At 40.0% G+C, this 21,636-nt stretch overlaps 1 protein-coding gene across 1 annotated transcript; it reads left to right on the top strand.

The window, feature by feature from the left end:
• On the top strand, positions 1-21,390 carry LOC129327743 (vomeronasal type-2 receptor 26-like). The gene is made up of 6 exons (XM_054976501.1): positions 1-282; positions 13,357-14,160; positions 19,284-19,514; positions 20,411-20,537; positions 20,860-21,332; positions 21,379-21,390. The coding sequence occupies exons 1-6, from the start codon at positions 1-3 to the stop codon at positions 21,388-21,390; spliced, it is 1,929 nt and encodes a 642-aa protein (XP_054832476.1).
• Positions 21,391-21,636: the final 246 nt, after the last annotated feature.

The following is a 21,636-nucleotide window of genomic DNA, read 5'->3' on the forward strand; positions in this document are numbered from 1 at the left end:
ATGGAGTACTTTGACCTCCTGCCCTTCCTGTTTGCCACTAAGGAAATCAATAAAGACCCCAGTCTCCTACCCAACATCACTCTGGGGTACAACGTCTATGAGAACTATTTCAATGCAAGAATGACTTATGAGGCAGTGACAGACCTGCTGTCTGGTGGGCAGAATGATGTTCCAAACTACAGCTGTGGAGGAAGGAATAATCTCTTGGCTGTTCTTGAGGGGGCCGACTCTGAAACCTCCAGCCAGATTGCAGACCTGTTAAGCATCTACAAATTGCTGCAGGTACGGGTCTTATGGGGAGGGGAGCTGTGTTTAACAATGTCATCCTAACCCATGTTACACCCTTATCAGCTCATCAACTTCAATGGACTTAGAAGTGTATGTGGTAAAACAGACCCGAAAGGCCCTTGTTTTTGGCATGTGGAATGTATTCATCTGTCCCAGTCTTAAGCAGTTAGAGCCAATCAGCAACAGGGGTGGGTGGGGGATGAAGAGGAAGAGTAGGTTCTTGCTACCAATCATGCCAGCTGCATTTGGGGCTCAGACAGCTGGTTTTAGGCAGCAGCTCCTGCCCTCTCAAACAGGGCGAAGGCCACCCAGGGGTGGTAGTGGAGGGGGGGCACTGACTGTGGCTGTGAACTCTATCCGAACAGAAATGGGTTAACTTTTCACTGCCACCAATTGGTCATTAGCTAGAAGTGTTTTTGTCTGGAGACCTATGACAAGACCCTCTATTTCTCCATGTTAAAAATCATTTTGCCTTCTCCATATCCAGCTTGGAAGTTAGGAAACTCACTCTGGATAGATTATTATAGGTAACCAGCCTCTCATGTCTTTTCCTTGAACCTAGTAACAGCAACATTTGCTTTATATACTGCCCTTCAAGACAATAATGCCACACTCAGCATGGTCTACAAAGTGTGTTATTATTATCCTCACAACAAGCATCCTGTGAGTTGGGTGGGGCTGAGAGAGCTCCTAGAAGCTGCGACTGACCCAAAAGTCACTCAACTGGCTTCAAGTGGAGGAGTGGGGAATCAAACCCGCATCTCCAGATTAGAGTCCTGCTACTCTTAACTGCTACATTAAACTGGTAAACATAAGATATATTTAGGGTTTAGATGGATGCAGGGGCCCAATAAATGCCACTTTTCAGAAAAGGCAATTTTTATCTTTCCTTATATTGGGAGTAATTGGTAACAAATATATCGGTAACAAAGGAAAATAAATAGGTACAATTTTACTAAACAGGAAGATTTGTCTTTTCCTTAGGTGTGTTATCAATTAAAAAGGGGGGGGGGAATGATCTGCTTCTCCCAGAGGGTCTTTCTTTCCAGATGTGATGGCAGCGGCTGGCAGGACAGGAAGTCTTGCTGAGGGGGGGGGGTCAGCTGTGGCCATTTCTGAAAAAAAAATCATCAACTGATCACAATGATCCATGCATCTCCATGCATTATAGATTACTATAATGCTTTCTACATAGGGCTGCCTTTGAAAACTCCTCTGCTCTTCTTTGCTTCCCCTGGATACGAATGTTGACGCCGCTCACCTCCCCCAGGCTGCCTCGCTTGAGCTTCTGAGTGTTGGACCAGCCCAGTGCTCCCAGCAACAGCCCTTGGGGAGGGAGGGCCTTTAGAGCTGAAGGCGAAGAGGGGGGAGAAAAAGTCCTAGAGATCTCACTGCCTGTATAAATGTTCCAGGGGATCCAAAGCACTGAATGGAAATGACATGTGCTTCTGGCACTGCAGTGGTCCCATAAAAAAACCACAAAGAGAACAATTTTTGAAGTGAATTCTTTAGAAAACTTAGACAATCCCAGTAGGGCTATACTGAAAGTAACAGATAGTACATATGAGCACATACTTAAAGCAAGAGAGAGTGCATAAGGCAACATAGCATTGAAGTCTATGTTTCCCTAACTTGTTAGTGAAGCATCTCTTTTGAGACCCCCTTCCCTACAATACAGCCCTCTTATCCAAGGAAAAAGGCCTTTTGAATAATTCAGTTTTGTATCATTTCACCAGCAGTTTGGCACTGGTGAACCTCTGAGTATGTGCAGAGTGCTGAGCATGGATGAACATCTAGGCAGGTGGAAACTTTTACACAGCCTTCTTCTTAGGGAAAAAGACAGGGGTCATGCTACAGAATAAAATATTAAAATATATTCACAATAGGTATTTATTATCAGTGTACACAAAGTTTAAATTGTGTGTGTGTTATGTGCCATCAAGTCATTTCTGACCTATGGCGACCCTATGAATGAAAGACCTCCAAAACGTTCTGTCGCTAACAGACCTACTCAGATCCTGCAAACTGGAGGACGTGGCTTCTTTTATTGAGTCAAGCCATTTTAGGTCTTCCTCTTTTCCTGCTGCCTTTCACATTTCCTAGCATTATTGACTTTTCCAGAGAATGTGCATATCTCAAATTGTTAATGTTCCTCCCACCAGTTTTCACTCCACCTTCTTCTAGATCTAATCCAGCTTTCCTTATGATATACTCTGCATAGAGGTTGATCAGGTAAGGAGTTAATATGCATCTTTGTCTGACACCCTTGCCAATTGGAGACCATTCTGTTTCCCCATATTCTGTGCTGACAGTAATAATAATAACATTCGAGTTATATACTGCCCTTCAGGACAACTTAATGCCCACTAAGAGCGGTTTACAAAGTGTTATTATTACCCCACAACAATCACCCTGTGAGGTGGGTGGGGCTGAGAGAGCTCCAGAGAGAGCTCCAGAGAAGTGTGACTTGCCCAAGGTCACCCAGCTGGCTTCGTGGAGGAGCGGGGAATCAAACCTGGCTCTCCAGATTAGAGTCACGTGCTCTTAACCACTACACCAAACTGGCCTCACAAAGTTTAAATTAACCACACAAACTTTAAATTTAAAACATAAAAACATAAGGCCTGAATAGCAGGCTACATATAGCCTGCTATTCAGGCTACATTCTCTTTTTTTTTAAAGAAATTTTTATTGGGTGAGTATAAATTGCAATTACAAATTTTCCATTAATACTCTTATTTCTAATACCCCCACCCTTTCCCTCCCCCCCTTTATCTAAGACTTCCAACAGTCTTCCAACCCTTTGTTAAATTCTATTACCTACCTCTCCATTCTTTTATTACATATCCTAATATATTATTATTCTAGATAATATCTACTAATTTCAACATACTTTAACCTCCATCTAATGATAACAATTATATTTTATCTTTCTTCTTCTCTAGCAAAGATCTATATCTCTTCCATTCTACAAAATTAATAATTTTCTAACAACCATAATTTTCCCTTTACGTCCCACTTTTTCTCTAAGTTCTGTTTTAGTCTCCCCCAGTCATTAAAAAATTCTTCTGGATTCTGATCTCTCAGCCTTCTCGTCATTTTGTCCATTTCTGCCATGTACAGCAATTTTTGTATGCAGTTTTCAATCGATGGCACTTCTTGTGTTTTCCACTTCTGTGCATATAAAATTCTTGGTGCTGTTGTCATATAAAATAGCAGTGTTCTGTGTTGCATAGGGATTTCTTCCATGTTCAAGTTCAACAGCAACAGTTCTGGGTTCTTTTTTATTGAAAATTGTAAAATTTCATTAATAGCTTCTAAAATATCTCCCTAGAACTGTTTAGCTACCTCGCAAGTCCACCACATATGATACAATGATCCTTCATGGTTATTACACTTCCAGCATTTATCTGACATTTTGGGATTCCCATATGCTATTTTCTGCGGCGTTAAGTACCACCTATATATCATCTTATATACATTCTCTTTTATATTGGTACAGGTTGAAATCTTCAATGTATTTTTCCACAAATATTCCCATGATTCCATCATTATATCTCTGTTGCAATTAATGGCCCACATCACCATCTGGACTTTAACAGTGTCATCTTCTGTGTACCACTTTAGCAATATGTTATAAATTTTAGATATCATTTTCTTGCCTTCTTGAAGTATATTTTCTTCCAATTTTCAATTTTTCCATTTAAGCCCCCATTTTAGACGATCCGAAACATATAAATCTTTAATCTGTCTGTATTGGAACCATACATAGTGAAAAGATAATTCATCTTCTGTTTTAATCTTTATCATATTTTGCTCCATTTTCAGTATCTCTTTATATGGCAAACACTGTTCTTTGTTATATATAGCTCTCGGATCAATAGTTTCAAATAGTACCACCCACATGGGGATACCTTCGCCCAAGTACTTTTTATATTTTTTCCAGCTTGTGAAGAGACTTCGTCTAATATAATGATGCAGAAACATAGAATCTGCTTTTAATTTATCCTGCCATAAATATCCATGCCAACCAAATAATTTTTTATATCCTTCAAGAGTTAAGAGCTTGCAGTTTTCCAACAACATCCAATCTCTCAACCACACCAAACACACTGCTTCATGGTATAGTCTGATATTTGGTAATTGCAGTCCTCCTCTGTCTTTGGCATCACATAAAACTTTCATTTTCTCTCTAGGTTTCTTGCCTGCTCATACGAAGTCTGAAATTTTCCTTTGCCATTTTTCAAATTGTTTATTGTCTCTTATTATCGGTGTTGTTTGCAACAAAAACATAATCGATGTATTGTCGAAGGCTTTTATGGCCGGAGAACGATGGTTGTTGTGGGTTTTCCGGGCTGTATTGCCGTGGTCTTGGCATTGTAGTTCCTGACGTTTCGCCAGCAGCTGTGGCTGGCATCTCTGTCTTTTGGCGCTACACCTCTGAAGATGCCAGCCACAGCTGCTGGCGAAACGTCAGGAACTACAATGCCAAGACCACGGCAATACAGCCCGGAAAACCCACAACAACCAAAAACATAATCCGTGATAACACATTCATCTTGATTGCAGCTATTCTTCCCAGCCATGACAAATTTAACTTATTCCATTTAATTAAATCTCTGCCTATTTGTTGCCATAGCTTTTCATAGTTGTTCTTGAATAAATCAATATTTTTTGCAGTAAGTTCTATTCCTAGATACTTTACTTTATGTGTTAATTCACAGTTGGTAATTTCCATTAATTCTCGTTGTTTTTGTTTCACCATATTCTTACATAATATCTTTGATTTCCTTTTATTAGCAAAGAATCCGGCTAAATCACCGAATTCTTTTATCTTGTCCAACAATCTCGGCATATTTTGAATTGGGTCTTCTACAATAACCATTACATCATCTGCAAAAGCTCTAACTTTATATGTAAATTCCTTAATTTTTATACCTTTTATGGCATCATCTTCTCGTATCTGCATCAATAAAATTTCCAGAATCATAATAAACAACAGTGGAGACAGTGGACAACCTTGTCTTGTACCTTTCCTTATTTCTAGTTTTTTAGTTAGTTCATCATTTGCTACAATTGCTGCACATTGGTCTTTGTATATTGCTCTCACCGCTTGAATGAACGCTTTTCCCATTTGTAGCTTTTCCATTGTGGTGAACATAAAATTCCAATTTAAATTATCAAAGGCCTTCTCTGCATCAACAAAAAAGAAACCAACTTCTTTCTCACAGTGTCTATCGTAATATTCTATAGCATTTATTACAGTTCTTAAATTGTCTTTAATCTATTTGGCAGAAATCCTGCTTGCTCTTTTGCAATGAATTCAACCAGCCATTCTTTCAGCCTCTCCGCCAATACTTTTGCAAATATCTTATAATCATTATTTAGCAACGAAATGGGTCGATAATTTTTAACACTACATAAATCCTGGTCTTCTTTTGGAATCAATGATGTATTAGCCTCGTTCCAGGTTTCAGGAATCTTTTGCCCTTTTAGAATCTCATTCATCACTACTTTCAGGAAAGGCACCACTTCCTTTGCCATTATTTTATAGAATTTCGCCGTTATTCCATCCGGACCTGGCACCTTCCCTAATTTAGTCGACTATATTGCCTCTTTTATTTCCGTCTCTGTTACTTCAGCATTCAATCTTTCTTTCCATTTCTCTGATAACTTGGGTAAATTGATTTTACTCAAGTATTGGTCAATGATGTCCAAATCTATCTCTTTACTTTGATACAATTTAGCATAAAATTTATAAAATGCTCTACTTATGGCTGGTTGGTCCATTAACATTTTTTCCTCTTCCTGAATTTTAGTAATCACCCTTTTTTCTCTTTTCTTTTTCAGTTGCCATGCTAAATACTTCCTGGGTAAGTTAGCGCCTTCAAATGTTTTTTGGTTTAGTTTCTTCAATCCCCATTCCAATTCTTTATTCTCCATTGTTTTTAATTGCTCTTGCAAGATCTTTATCTCTTGATGCAATTTCTTTTTCCCTGGTCTTTTGTTCAATTGTCTCTCCTTAACCTTTATTTTTTTCCTGAATTTCTTTCCTCTTTTCTTCTTTTTTCTTCTTATCTCTTGCATTTAGATCCATTAACACTCCTCTAATAACAGCTTTATATGTATCCCACACTTTGTATGTTGGAACAGTTTTGTTTAAATTATAGTGTATAAAGAATCTGGTCTCTTTCTGTAACAACTCTATATTACTCTCTTGTTGCAGGAGGTCTTCATTTATTCTCCATCTTTGTTTTTTAATACCCTTTCCAAATCTCCACATAACTGGATTATGATCTGATCCTATTTTAGGCATTATTTCCACATCCTTAGACCATATTACCAAGTCCTTAGAGGCCCAGATCATATCAATTCTTGACAACAATGAATGTCTCGCCGAGTAATAGGTATATTGCTTTACTTTGGGATTACTTCTTCTCCAAACATCTTCCAAATTCTCCTGGTTTTGTATTTCAAAGAAGGATTTTGGCAATAGTCCTCTTTTTGGGGGGGTAACCTTTGTTTTTTTATCATCCTGTATGTTCACAATTCCATTAAAATCACCTGCCGGGATTATTTGTGAATAAGTTACTTCGCCTAATTGTTTCTGTAGCTCTTTAAAAAAAAATTTCTTTAGCTCCATTTGGTGCATAAATTCCTACCATTAGTATTTTTTGGGAATTCCAAGTAATTTCCACCGCTACATATCTAGCTTCTGAGTCACTAAATATCATTTTAGGTTGCAACTCCTCCTTGATATACAAAACAACTCCCTTTTTTCTGTTTCGATGCAGCAACAAATTCTTTTCCCAATTTAATATTTTTTAAATATTTTATATCTTGTTTCTTAACATGGGTTTCTTGTAAACAAATTATATTACAATGCTGCTTAGATAGCGAATGAAAAATAGTTTTACGTTTAGAGGGTGAATTTAGTCCATTTACGTTCCAAGATATCACTTTGCACTCCATGATCAAATTCTAGGTCTTTTTGGTAAGTCTTTTTCATTGTCCAATAGAAACATCTCCATCTCATGTTGCGATCTAATAGTTTTCCTGACTGTTTGAAATTCAAAACTCAGGCCCTCTGGAATCTCCCATCTGTATCTTATATTTAACTCCTTCAAGATTTGCACCAATTCTCTGTATTTCTTTCTCTCCAGCAAAATTCTTCTGGGTAGCTCTTTAATTATTCTCACCTTTTTTCCATCCATTACAAGTGGGTTTTGGAATTGCCTGCTAACAATATCTTCTTTCATTCTTCTTGTGATGAACTGCACAATCATATCTCTTGGTAGGTTCTTTTGGGCTGCATACCTTGAATTTATTCTGTACGCCACATCCAGGTAACATGTAATCTCCTCTGCCGTTCAATTCAAGAATCCTGCAAATATTTCCGATATCTGTTCTTGGGCTGATTTCCCCTCTTCCTCTGAGACGCCTCAAAATCTAAGTTGTCTCTCCATGTATTTACATTCCATCACCTCCACTCTTTCGTTTAAGCCCATGGTTTCTGTTTTAAATTAGGTGGTTAGTTTGTCTGTCTTATCTTCCACTTCATTAACTTTCTGCTGTGTCGTCTGTAACTCCTTCTTGACCTCATCAATACTTTTAGTTAGCTCCGCCACTTCAGATTTAATTGTCTCTTTAAGATCCTTCAGCATCTCTTGTATAATATCCTTAATTTCCTTATTACCTTCCACCACTTTTTTACTGAGGCTGTCAAGCGCCGACTGCCAGTCCTTTTTTGACAACATGGGGCTTGATTTACTTTGCTCCCATGAGTCTGCTCTCTTTCGCGACTCCGTAGCTTAGGTATTTTATTTCTAAAGTTTAAACACTTACTTTCCACGATTTCTTCACAGTTTAACACTTTAGCTGTTCAAAATGGCGGGCGACTTTTCTCTATGGTTTTTAGTCCGTAGTTTTGCCCTTACCCTTCTCAAAGATGGCACACTTCCACTTGCGGTGAGGCCGTGCCCTTACCCTCTTCCAAAATGGCACACTTCCTTTTCCGTCTCATCTTTCAGGGCCGCTTCAAGCCCACAACTCTATCATTTTTGATGCACTTCCTGCTTCTCCTTCTCAACACAGCTATTCTCTCATGATTTTTCTCGTTTCCCACAGTTCACTATCTCTTTAGACTGCAGGTATGTAAATAATAATCTTTTTCCTGATCTAATTCTTTTATAAAAGCTTCTTTTCTAACACGTCTTTTGCCGGAATACAGTTAATTAGTCTTTAAAAACCTTCCACTTTAGTTCTCCGCTTGAATTTAACTCTTCAGTTTTTATTTTCATAAGAGATATATCGATCTTTACCTTGCCGAGTCTTTTTATGGGTTGTAATCACTGTTTCGACTGCTCAGATTAGTCCAAATCAGTTACTGAAGCTTTGGTACGGTGATCTTATGCCAAATCGATGACTCCAAAGCCACTGCAGAGATTTCTGCCACGCTTCTTAGAGCGGAACCTCAAGGCTGGGAGGGAGTTCATTGTGCAGAACCCCCCCTCAGCCGAGATCTACATACTCTCGGGGTCTCAAGTGTTCTTGCCTGTTCTCCACCTGAGAGCAGGGGGCCGTGGGTGATCTTGCACCCCACCATCCCAAACAAACAGCAGCTTGGACAGCCCAGCACCCTGAGCTGCTTCAGACCACCATGATCCCCAACCAGAGGATAAACCATTCTCCATATACAGTTAATGATATGTCAAATGACCAACACTAAAATAGATCATACCCCTTTCATCCCCAAGACCTTCCTCAAAGGTCAATTGTACAATATTTATAGTAAATAAACAAACTCACACATCCAGAAACCAAGAGCATTGTGTGAGTGCAGTCCATGGCCTGCTGCAACCATCTGTATTATACTACAAAATACAAGAGAGAAGAACATCAGAAGCATTTTTTAATACTAGTTTCTGGATGTGTGGGTTTGTGGGTTTACCAGAAATACACAAAAGGCATATAGTCAGAGGGCTTTCTTGCCCTGCATAGTTTATGAAAACAGTCATCCTTCCAGGGCAATTTATGGTGAAGCAACTGGTTGGAACATCATCTCTGCTCGGTTGGCACTTTGAGGGCTTTCTTCCGGGGAAAGAGTCTTCTCTGGATCTGAAGGGAGGGTAATTAAAGGGCATCTTTATATCTCTCATCTACAACAGGGTTGCTCTTGAAAAGTTTTTGCAAACTTCAATTAGTGCAAAATGCTGCACCCAGGAGGTTGACTGAGTAGGTCATAGGGACCATGTCACACCAGTCTTGGTTGATCTAGACTGGCTTCCAATCTGTTATCAGGCACAGTTCAAAATGCTGGTGTTGACCTTCAAAACCCGAAATGATTTGGGACTAACATACACGATGGACTCCCTACTCCCATATGAACCTGCCTGACCCTTATACAGTGACCTTCAGAGGCTCTGCTTCAGGGGCCCCTGCTTTCTCACATTAGGTGGGTGGCAACGTGGGAGAGGGAATTCTCAGTCATGACACCAAAACGTTTCTGCCCTCTTCTGTTGCCATCTTCCATCTATGGTTGTTTTTATTGGTCAGTGTTCCCTCATATATTTCAGTTCTGGTTTTGTTTTGATGGTTTTCTCCCCTAAGGTTTCAAACGATGTGATATTATTATATATGTTTTAATTTGTTAGCAGCCTTTGGAAGGCAAGAAGGTAAGGAATAAATTTAATAAATAAATAAAATAAAATTTCCCCTTTTCATCATCTCTTTCTAAACTGAAAATTCCCAGAATCTTCTGTCTTTCCTCATAGGAAAGGTGCTCCAACTTCCTAAGCAACTTGGTTGCCTTCTTCTATAGTTCTTCCAGCTCTGCAATGTCCTTTGTGTAACATAGTGACTAGAATTGCACACAGAATTCCAAATGAGGCCATAGATCTATACAGAAGCATTATCATATTGCCCGTTTTTAAAAACCCCTTCGCTATTAATCCTCATAGGAGACTTTGCCTTTTACTGTTGCTGCAGAAGTGGGTGGACATTGTCATTGAGCTATCCTCTGCACTCTCAAGATCTCTTTCCTTTTCAGTCTTTTTAAAAAAAAAATTATTGGTGAGTATATCTTTCAAATTTAATACATACATTCCCTCAATATCTAATTAACCCTATCCCCCACCCTTTTCCTCCCCCCTCCCTATCGACTTCCAACAGCTTTCCAACCCTTAACCTCTCTTATTACTTAATGAAAACCCTTACTCTAAGCACATTCTAATTTTTTTCAGATATTCTATCCTATATATCAAATATTCTATCAATATAGTATACATCTATCAGTTATACTATCAAATATTCTATCGATATAGTATACATATGTCGGTTATACTATCAATATAGTATACATCTTATACCCCTCAATATAGCAGACCAGTATAATATAGCATAATATATAACAAAAATCTTAGTTTGAACATACTCTATTTCTTTTAAGCATATTTTCTATCAAGTATACTACTGTCAATATAATATGTATTATAAAACCCCTACTGTGTGCCATGCCACCAATGTGGCACAGCACCCAACACCGTATTACACAGTCATTATATAATATACAATCTGATCCACTAACATAATATATTACATATAGTATATATAATTTACCCCATTAATATATTTATTTAACTATACTCTTATTCATATACTCTGAAAAAGAATTCCCCTAACCCTTATATTAGCTTAGATTATAGTTGCATTTCCCCTATATGGTAAGATCCCCTCTCTCTCTCTTATCCTTATTTTTCTTTAAAAATTCTCAAACTGCCACAGTTCTCCTTTTACATCCCATTCTTTCCTTTTCAGTCTTAACAAGTTCAGATCCCCTTAACATGGACCTAAGGGGGTGGGGGAGGGTCTTGATTTTCTCCATCCTGAATCATTTTGTGCCATCTGCACAGCTGGTCACTGCACTCCTCCCCCCATTTCTAGATTGTTTAGAACAAATTAAATAGCATTAATGCCAATCCTTGTGGGACCCCATTATTTACTTACCTCCATTGAGAGGCATGTTCAGGTATTCCTACTCTCTGCTTCCTTTAACTGAGCCCATTTCCCTGTCCTCTTATCTGATGATTAATAAACTTTACTTAGGAGTCCTTCAGGATGGGTAACCATGTTAACAACAACAACAACAACAATGTTCAATTTATATACCACCGTTCAGGATGACTTAACACCCCTTCAGAGCGGATTACAAAGTCTGTTATTATCCCCACAACAAAACACCCTGTGAGGTGAGTGGAGCTGAGAGAGCTTCAAAGAGCGGTGTCTGACCCAAGGTCACCCAGCTGGCTTCAAGTGGAGGAGTGGGGAATCAAACCCGGTTCTCCAGATTAGAGTCCCACACTCTTAACCACTACACCAAACTGGCTGTCATAATTGCTCTTAGTCTGTCTGTAGCAGTAGAAAAGAGCAAGAAACACAAAAAACATGAGGGTTCCCTCTATCATATGTGGTGGACGTGTGAGGTAGCCAGGCAGTACTGGGGGGAAATAATAAAAGTAATAAGTGAGATTTTACAATTTCAAATTAATAAGAACCCAGAACTCCTGCTACTAAACTTGGGAATGGAGGGCATTCCAGCTCAACACAGGACATTGTTATTTTATATGACAGCAGCAGCCAGACTTTTGTATGCGCAAAAATGGAAAGTACAAGAAGTGCCAACTATCGAAGACTGGATCTACAAATTGCTGTATATGGCAGAAATGGACAAAATGACAAGAAAACTGAGGAACCTTGACCCAGGACAGTTCAACACAGACTGGGAGAAGCTGAAACAATATCTGGTGAAGAAATGGGAGGTGGGAGGAGAACTGTGGCCGTTTGAGAACTATTGAAATATAATAAAATGCAGAGGGGGGTGACTTTACTGGGGGGGAGAAGAGGTAAATGTGAATTTCTAAGCAGCTATATTATTAGATCGATATATATAGAATAACAAATAGAATGTAGATAGAAAATAATTAACCGTAAGGATTAACTATAAGGATTGATTAACTAACAATATTTTCTTTCTGGTAAAATTTGTATAATGTACCAATCTGAATATGTTTATTGGAAGATATATATGAGCCAAATTGATTGATATCATATGACGATAGCTATATAGATCTAAGACTGAAGAGGAATAGAAATACCAATGTAATTAAATATAACTAAAACAGAAAGAAGAAGATAGAATGAGTAGCATATAGAACATAAGTTAGATTGGTTGAATTATATGAATGTATGGTTTATATGGTTTACGATCTATAGAAATATTTGAAATGGAAATTATGAAAAATGGGATAAATTGTTTATCCAATATGGAAAAAGGGACTCAAAGTAAGGGTACAGAGTTTTAAAAATAGTTAAAGAAGTATTGCTTAGAATAATGGGAGAATATATATGTGTTAGATAGAAGAATATAAAAGGAGTAAGGGAAAAGGGACAAAGGGTTGGAAAACTGTTGGAAGTCAACAAAAAGGGGAGAAAGGGAGGGGGTTAGAAATTGGGAAATGGGAAAATTGATTGTAATGTGAAAATAATTGATACTAACCCAATAAAAAATTTTCAAAAAAAAAGAAAAGAGCAAGAAACAAGTAACACTCTAAGAATAACAAAAACACGAGCTGTGCCTTACAATAGCTCATACCCTACAATAAATTTTTAGGAGTCTTTGGTGAGGAATCTTTTTAAAAGCCTCTTGAACGTCCAACAGTATAATGTCTATCTTCATGCTTGTTTGCTTTCTTAAGGAACTCCAAAAGACTGGTGAGGCAGGACTTCCCTGTGCAGAAGCCGTGCTGATTTTCCCTCAGCCAGCTTTGTTCCTTTATGTGTCTAATAATTTTTGCTTTGATTATGGTTTCTATTAATTTGCCTATGACAAACATTAGGCTAAGTGGACTATAATTTCTTGGTTCCCTTCTAGAGCCCCTTTTAAAAATCAGTGTAACTCTTGCTATTCTCCAATCCTCCAGTACAGTGGCTGATTTCAGTGAAATTTCATTACAGGTGAAAAAGTGTGCGAGTTTTGTCTTGACTACACCAATCTCCTCCTTTCCTTTCTAGATCAGTTATAGTTTTGATCAACGTTTTCTCACAGATGAAACTCCTCACCCTTTTTTCTACCAGTTGGCCTCCAAACAAGAATCATATTTCATGGGGATTACCAAGATGCTCCTGCATTTCAGATGGATGTGGGTTGGTCTCCTTGCTCCAGACAATGTTAGAGGAGAAAGATTCCTGAAGACCTTGAGCCCTGTGATAATCAGGAGTGGGATTTGCATTGCCTTCACAGTCATCATCCCAGAACTGAAACACAACATGCGTTTCCGCACATTATATTTTCTCAAACAGAGAAAATGTAATGTGTTTGTTTTACATGGAGATTCCTTCTCCATATTTGCTGTTGGAATGTTGTTTAAACTTGCTGAACAAGACACAAAATCCCCTTTGGGGAAAGTTTGGATCACAGCAGTCTTGCATGATTTCAGCATGAGGTGGTTTTTAAAATACTTTGATAGCAAGAACATCCATGGTTCTTTCTCCTTTTTGATCCGGACAAGCATCAAGACCACATATGACAATTTCAAATCATTTCTCTCTACCATCAATAAAATAGGAGAGGAAGCATTTCATTGTTCACATTTTAATCATGGTTGGTCTGTGAAAGGCTGGATAAGATGCAGAGAGAAAGAGGAAGTGGAAACTCCATCCCAGCGTGAACTTGAAAGTATCCTGTCTCAAGACAGCTATTCCATCTACAACTTAATCCAATTGGTGGCACAAGCCTTGAATGCTGCCTACTTGTCGAGATCTAATCAGATTTTGAAGAGTGACCGGCTGGGACTTCAGAAAGTTCAGCCATGGCAGGTATTTGTTTTGTCTAAGTTCATAGGAATATTGTGGGGAGTAGCCGACTATAGTCCTCCGATCCTCCATATATCTTTCCAACCTCATTTAAATTTATCTAAAGCAATGGCTGTCACCTCATCTTGTGGAAGTTTGTGACAGAAATCGTCTACCTCTTTCATGAAGTAATACATCTTCTTTTGGCGTGCTTTGAGCTATTACCCATTGTATAAGTATTATGTTCCTGCAGCATAATAAATGAAAAAGTAAACAAAAAGCCCGAAGAAAGTCATTTCATAGGATGATCCCACATTCTATTAATTTGGGAGAAGATTTTTTTTGTATTCCTTTTCTATGCACCATGCATAATTTTCTAGACCTCTATCATGTCACCTGTTTTCCCAAGTAAAAAGTGCTGACTAGAACATAGCAAATCTGGCCGCAGAAGAGACTTGTATGAGCTTTATTATACTAGCCATTTTGTTTTCACTCACTTTTCTAATGATCCCTAGCATGGAGTGCCCCATTTTTATTGGTAGTTTCTGCTAGTTTTTTTCTCGGTCTGTCAGAATCAGCTCAGATGCCAGCAAAAGTTTTAATTTTGTTTGTTTGTTTGTCCCACTTTGCACTTTGCGTCTGACTTTTTTTGCTTATTCACTCTATCTTTTGAATCTTGCAGACAGTGTCATTGAAAATTACTGTTAATAGTGTGATTCCAAATACAGATTCTGGAGACTTTGTACATACAAGTACACTTCTGTATATTTCCAAGGCAAATCCGTTTGTGAGGTTTCTTTGGAGGTCTACCTTCCATGTACCTCCGGACCAATTCTCCTTAGGTGAAGAAAGCCAAAATTGTAGGTGTAGAGGGAATGAATAGAGGTTAAGGCTTATGACCTAAGTATATTGGGGTTTTCTCATCATGCAAAAAACCATAAAGACAAGTTGAAACAAGGAATCTATCAGAATCAGAGAGTTATATCAGTAATAAAAACAGAAAAGACACTGGGGGATACTCAAGTATATATTTATTTAATTTATGCCATTTATGGTCCGCTTTTCTCACTGAGACTCAGAGCAGATTGTACAGTATCAAGGACATTTTCCCAAAAACCATGCCAGTGGGTAAATAGGTACAAGTTTAAAAGACAGAAGTATTAGCAAGAATCCAGTATGGAGTAGTAAAAATACTGAAGCAGAACATAATCAATTCTAGGACTAACATTAGACAACATGGAGCACTGGTGGTACATAGGAGTACATATTTAAAGCAGCAGATAATATTTAAGGCAATATAATGATGAAGTCTAACTCATTAGCGAAGTATCTGAGACCCCATCTCGATGATACAGTCCTCGCATTTGAGTAAAAAGCCATTTTGAATAGTTTGGATTTGCACCAATGCTAATCTATATATGTTTTAGCTGTTTCCGCTCACAGCATTTGACTTGTTTCTGACAATGTTGGGATGCATTTCTTTGTGTGTCCCCATAGAATCATGGCGTATTCCTGTAGTTCTCGGGGCTTCAGAGGAACCAAAATTTGGAATGAGACAATCTATAAGAGTGATGAATTCATTTTGGAGACAAGCTATTCCCATTTCTAGACTTGTGCCTAGAGACTTACTTAAAAAACGAAAGCTGGTAATTCAGAGAACTTGATAGACCTTTTGTTATAACATGCACTTGCTCTGACAGTCTCATTCTGTTACAGAATTCCATTTTTGCTCCCTTTCTTCTGTTTTTTGGAATACTTAGAGCCGAAACAGACGTGACGAGTTACCAAAGTTCAACTTGGGTTTCCTTACCTCAAGGTTTGACAGGAAGTGTAGGCGTATTTTCAGGTGCATCACTGCATTTCTCCTTCCCCTGCTTGCATGGCCCGGAGCTATGTAGCCCCACGTGCTCTGCCTCCCCCCATCACACTGAGCGTCACTTCATCTCCCCCCTCCCTCGTCTGGCCCAGTCCCCGCAGTTCTGGTCTGCGTGGCTTCTGGTGGGGGCTGGGCAAGTGAGAGGAAGATCCAACATACTCCTGGAGCCTTTCCTCCCACTCTCCCGGTGCAGCCCGGTGTTGGTCTGTGGGGGCTGGGCCAGGTGAGGGGGGGAGATGAAGTGACACTCAGTGTGATGGGGGGAGGCAGAGCACGTGGGGCTATATAGCTCCAGGCCACTCAAGCAGGGGAAGGAGAAATGCAGCGATGCACCTCCAAGGACGCCTACACTTCCCGTCAAACCTTGAGGTAAGGAAACCCAAGTTGAACTTAGGAAACTCGGCACGTCTGTTTTGACTCTCAATTGAATATGTTTAATCCAGGCATTCCCAGTCTTATTGACCCTGTGGGGATTTCTGAATTTGAAACTGAGAATGACTGCCTCAAAAAATGGCTGCCATGTAGGGTTGGGGGCTAATCATCATAAATGGGGTGGCATATGGTAGTGGGGAAATCGGAGAATGTTGGGAAATTGCAACCAGCCTCCTCCTACGAAGCCAATTGATTCTGGTCATAGATCATAGGATATAACAAATGATGATAAAGTGAGATAGAGGCAGAGTGATACGCCCTTGTTACATATAGCTTATATTACTGCAATGCAGCTATGGAGCTGCAGCTGAAGAGTGTTTGCAAATTCAATGGGTGTTGAATGCTGCAGCCAGAATATGGAGTGGAGTGTGTCAATGGGACCATATTACTCCAGCCTTGGACCATCTGCACTGGCTCTTGATCTAGGCACTATTCAAAGTGCCAGTGTTGTCCTTTAAGCCCTACTCAGTTTGTGACCATTATACCCAAAGGATCACCCTTATGAACCTTTCTGAACACTGCTGCCATCTTCCAAGGCCCTGCTTCAGGTGATCACATCTTCCGAGGTTATGGGTGTAGCAACCTGGGAGGGGGCTGCTCAGTCATGGCACCAACACCCTGGAACTCTCTGCCCCTTCTATTGACATCTTCCACCAGGAATCACTGATTCCTTCAGTGATCCCTCCTTTCTACCCAATGTTTTAATTGTTGTTTTATGTTTTGTATGTATATTTCAGCTTGTTTTAATGATGTGATGTTTTGCTTGATTTACAACTTTTTAAGATTTTAAGATTTTTGGTTTGTTTTTTGATGTGTTTTTTTTTTATCTTGATGACCCTTATGAGGGCAAAAGACGGTATACATTTTGTAAAATAAATATATATCCTTTCCTTGTTGCTACCAGAACCACGTCTCTTCCATCCCAACCAAATTTATTTACATCTAGACAGATTGTGACAGAAAGGTTCCAGTACATCCAGCTGGCTACCAAACACTATTGGCATCTCTCTCTCTAGGTATCTATGAAATATTTCCAAACATCTAAAAATAAGTCGAGGCAAAGTCGCTTTCTATATGCGATATGTTCAAATGCTGATAAGTTTATAAGGTCTTCAGTCCAGTGGTTACAGGAGATGGGCTTATGTCTTTCCAATGTTGAAGTATAAATCTTTTAGCAACTGTAAAGGCACAGAGGATCCATTTCTGTTGACCATTAGTTAGATTCCAACAGACAGGCAAGTAGTTTAACAGTGTATTAACATCACTGTTCCTACTAACGTGCACTTATGGCAATCGCACACAATTTTTTTATAACTTAGCTCACAATGAGAGAAGCCCCGTGCACAAAGGGTTGCCCTGGGCCCTGCCTTCCTGAGGGCTTAGTGTGTCTCTTGCTATGGCATGGAGGAATTCCCTCTCTGGTCTCTAGGTCCTGGTGCTGGGAGCTGGAAAAGGAGGCGATGGTGGGTGGCTGGCTGAATGGCCTCCCCTCCAGGTCCTCTGAGCAGTCTGTCCATTCCAGAGCCAGATGGAGGTGGTGGGGGTGATCCAACACCTGCACAGCCTCTCTGCCATGTCCACCTCGGGGTCCCTCCATCCTGGCACTAGGAGCTGGAGGAAGAAGTTGTGGTGGAGGGTGGGTGCCCATGTGACCTCTTCACCGGCCCACCAAGCAGCCTCTCCATCCTGGTGCCAAGAGCTGGAGGAGGAGGTGGCAAGCAGGCACCTACGCAGCCTCTTTGCTGTGCCTGCCATGAGGTCCCTCCATCCCAGTGCCAAGAGCTGGAGAAGGCTGCAGTGATGGGCGGGCCCATCAGTAAAAAAATTCAAACCTACAGCAGGGGCTTAAAAATTCCTTTTGAATGTGCTGTACACTAGAAGTCACTGTGCACACACACATCAGAGCATGGAGGTTTTAACCTCCTGTATAGTCACAATTTATTTTGGCACATATAAGAAAGGCATTTTCATAGCTTTGAAAATGAACTCCTGGTCTCACTGCCTTTTACTTGGCAAATCAGCACTTCAATGAGCAACTGATGTGTTTCTCACTAAAAAGAAAAGAAAACTGGGCAAAATAATACACAGATTCCTCAAGCATCTGCCACGAGTGGACCCATCAAGGGTCCCAGAAGAGAAGAAGTCTGAGGAGAAAACAGCAGAGCACAAAACCCAAGGCTGCAATATTTGGATTAACAAAGCAGTCCCCAAGCAGTGCAGGAAAAGCTTAGTATGACATGCCAGTGAATTTTGGAGATGTTCCAGGGTAATGCTGGCACAAAAATAGATTAGCACTGGTGCAATGCTACACCATGGTTCTCCTTTGCCAGTTGGGGTGGGCAAGGCTCTGTTCAGTCTAACCACAGGACAGTGACTTGAACCTCTGCAGCATTTATACCACAACTTAGTCACCCATACAAACAACCATGTATGAATGACTGTTGTTTTTAAGTGAGAGACAATACAAATTAGTTTGAAGTTTGTTTGTATGTTTGTAGACTGAAATATATATATATATTTTAAAAAGAAGGCACGCTCACAACTTTAATGCAAGTTGTTATCTCAGCTCATGAAGTAGATTTTTGGCTAACAACACTACACAGCTTAGAGGGAACATTAAAATCCTCAAAAATAAATGGGTTTTCTAATATAAAGTTAATATGACTAACAACTTCTTCCCAAAAGGGCTGAATTACTAAACATGACTAAAGCATATGCTTAAGAGATCCATCTTTTGAATTACACCACCATCAGTTGGACACTGTCCTTAAACCTTCAGTAAAAAGACGCTGTGGTGTCTTGTGATTTCTTAATATTTCTGCTTTTGATGTCATTCTAGCTTCATCCTTTCCTGAGAAACTTCTGGTTTTACAGTAATTCCATGAAAGGAGTTTATTTTGATGAAAATGGGGACATGGAAGTCGACTTTGATATAGTGAACTGGGTGGTGATGCCCAATCGGTCTATTGTTAGAGTTCAAGTTGGGAGTATAGAGAGACAAACATCTTCTCCAGAGATAAAGTTCACCATGAATCAGGATGCCATTGTGTGGCCCAGATGGTTTAATGAGGTGGGGAAAACACTTATTTCATTTTATACCCTTTAAAAACTCTAATAACTTGTCAGTAGTTATTCCCATAAAATCAGTTTACAGTCTAAAAACTAGAGGTGTGCATAACAGAAAAATCAAGCTGAAAATACACAAAGAACTCACTGGTTTGAGTTGTTAAAACATCTTCTGGAATGCTGAACCAAATCCAGGAAACTAAATTGTAACAAGTCCCTCTCGCTAGAGAGTTTGTGTGTTTCATACCTTCAAGCAGCAGGCAGGCACTGGGCTTGCTTAGCAGGGCAGCAGCTTGTTTTCCTGAACAGCTCGGATCAGATCCCAAGGGGAGAGAGAGAGAGAGATTGGCAGGAAGGGGGAATGAGACATATGCATATGAGTGCATCTTCCCATCTCCCACCCCAGGAAATGATATTCTCTGCCTCCCTGCCAATCCAGTCCTTGCAAGGGGCGACCTCTCCCTTCCCCTGTTTTCAGCTTTGGAAATGTTTGGAAGGGAGACTTAAATCACAGGCTGCAATTTGAAAGATATTTCACTTGGAATAAAGACTTATGAATAAAAGGGGACTTACATCTGAGTAGACCTGTTTACAATTGCTTCCATAGTCATTCAGGGCTCTTTCTTTTTCTGAGTCAAATAGCAAATGTGTCCTTACTCTGAAAAACAACCCTACCAGAGGAAAATGAAAACTTATGGGGAAAGCACAGATCCTCTGATCTGATCTGTTTGTTTTTTTGGTTTTCATCAGTTTTGGCCCATCACGACTGCTTTTCAAGAGGTAGGGAAATGAAGCTCTGGTACAGCTGTTTTTGCACGCAAAAACTTTTCTGTATTCAAGTGCACAGAAATACAATAAGCAAAGCCTCTAACATGTTTTGCTTGATGTTCCTTGTCTTAGACCCTGCCTCTTTCTAGGTGCACTGAGAACTGTCCACCTGGATACACCAAGGTGATTAAGGAAGGAGAACCTATTTGCTGCTATGACTGTTCTCTGTGTGTGGAAGGGACAGTCTCCACTCAGGAAGGTAAGTCACATACCAGAGCCCCAGTCTGAAAGGACAAAAATAATGCTTCATCCACCAATAATGCCTCAGTTTGTCCTTTTTGGCTCACTTTAGCAGTCACTCCTACTAGATCAAATCAAGTCTTAATCCTCCCTTGTTTCCCACCTCCATCCCTATTATGCTTTGTTAGTTTCTGTTTCTTTCCAACCCTATCTTGTCCTATTTTTTCTGGCACGTTAACTACACGCTTCCAATCATATATTCTCAGAGAATATAAAAGAGCAAAGATTATCATGGATGAAAAGTAGATGTGGTGATACTAAAGTTAATGTGCTCTTTTCAGATGCAAGTCATTGTGATAAATGTCCAGAAGATCAGCATCCAAACAAGGTCCAAGATCAATGTGTTCCTAAGGAATTAACCTTCCTGTCCTATCAAGAACCTTTGGGGATCATCCTAAGTTTCCTTACTCTTTTCTTCACCTTGATTACCATGTTTGTTTTGGGAATCTTCATTAAATACTTAGAAACTCCAGTTGTCAAAGCCAACAATCGGGACCTTTCCTACGTTCTCCTCATCACCCTCCTGCTTTCCTTTTTGTCCTCTTTTCTCTTCATTGGTCAGCCCCAGAAGGTGACCTGCCTCCTCCGACAAACTGCCTTCAGCATCATCTTCTCTGTTGCCGTCTCCTCTGTGTTGGCAAAAACTGTCACTGTGGTGGTGGCCTTCATGGCCTCAAGGCCAGGCAGCAGGATGAGGAACTGGCTGGGGAAGAGCTTGGCCATCTTCATTGTCCTTTCCTCTTCCAATATCCAAGTGAGCATCTGCATTCTCTGGCTGGGGATCTCTCCCCCTTTTCTAGACTCAGACATGAACTCCCAGCCCGGACAGATCGTACTACAATGCAATGAAGGGTCAGTTGCTCTGTTCTATGCTGCCCTGGGCTACATGGGCTCCCTGGCCGCCATCTGCTTCACTGTGGCTTTCCTAGCCAGAAAGCTGCCTGGGGCATTCAATGAAGCCAAGCTGATCACCTTCAGCATGCTGGTCTTCTGCAGTGTCTGGGTGTCCTTTGTGCCCACCTACCTGAGCACGAAGGGGAAATACATGGTGGCGGTGC

The sequence above is a fragment of the Eublepharis macularius genome, chromosome 4 (assembly GCF_028583425.1).
Source record: "Eublepharis macularius isolate TG4126 chromosome 4, MPM_Emac_v1.0, whole genome shotgun sequence".
NCBI classification, from domain to species: domain Eukaryota; kingdom Metazoa; phylum Chordata; class Lepidosauria; order Squamata; family Eublepharidae; genus Eublepharis; species Eublepharis macularius.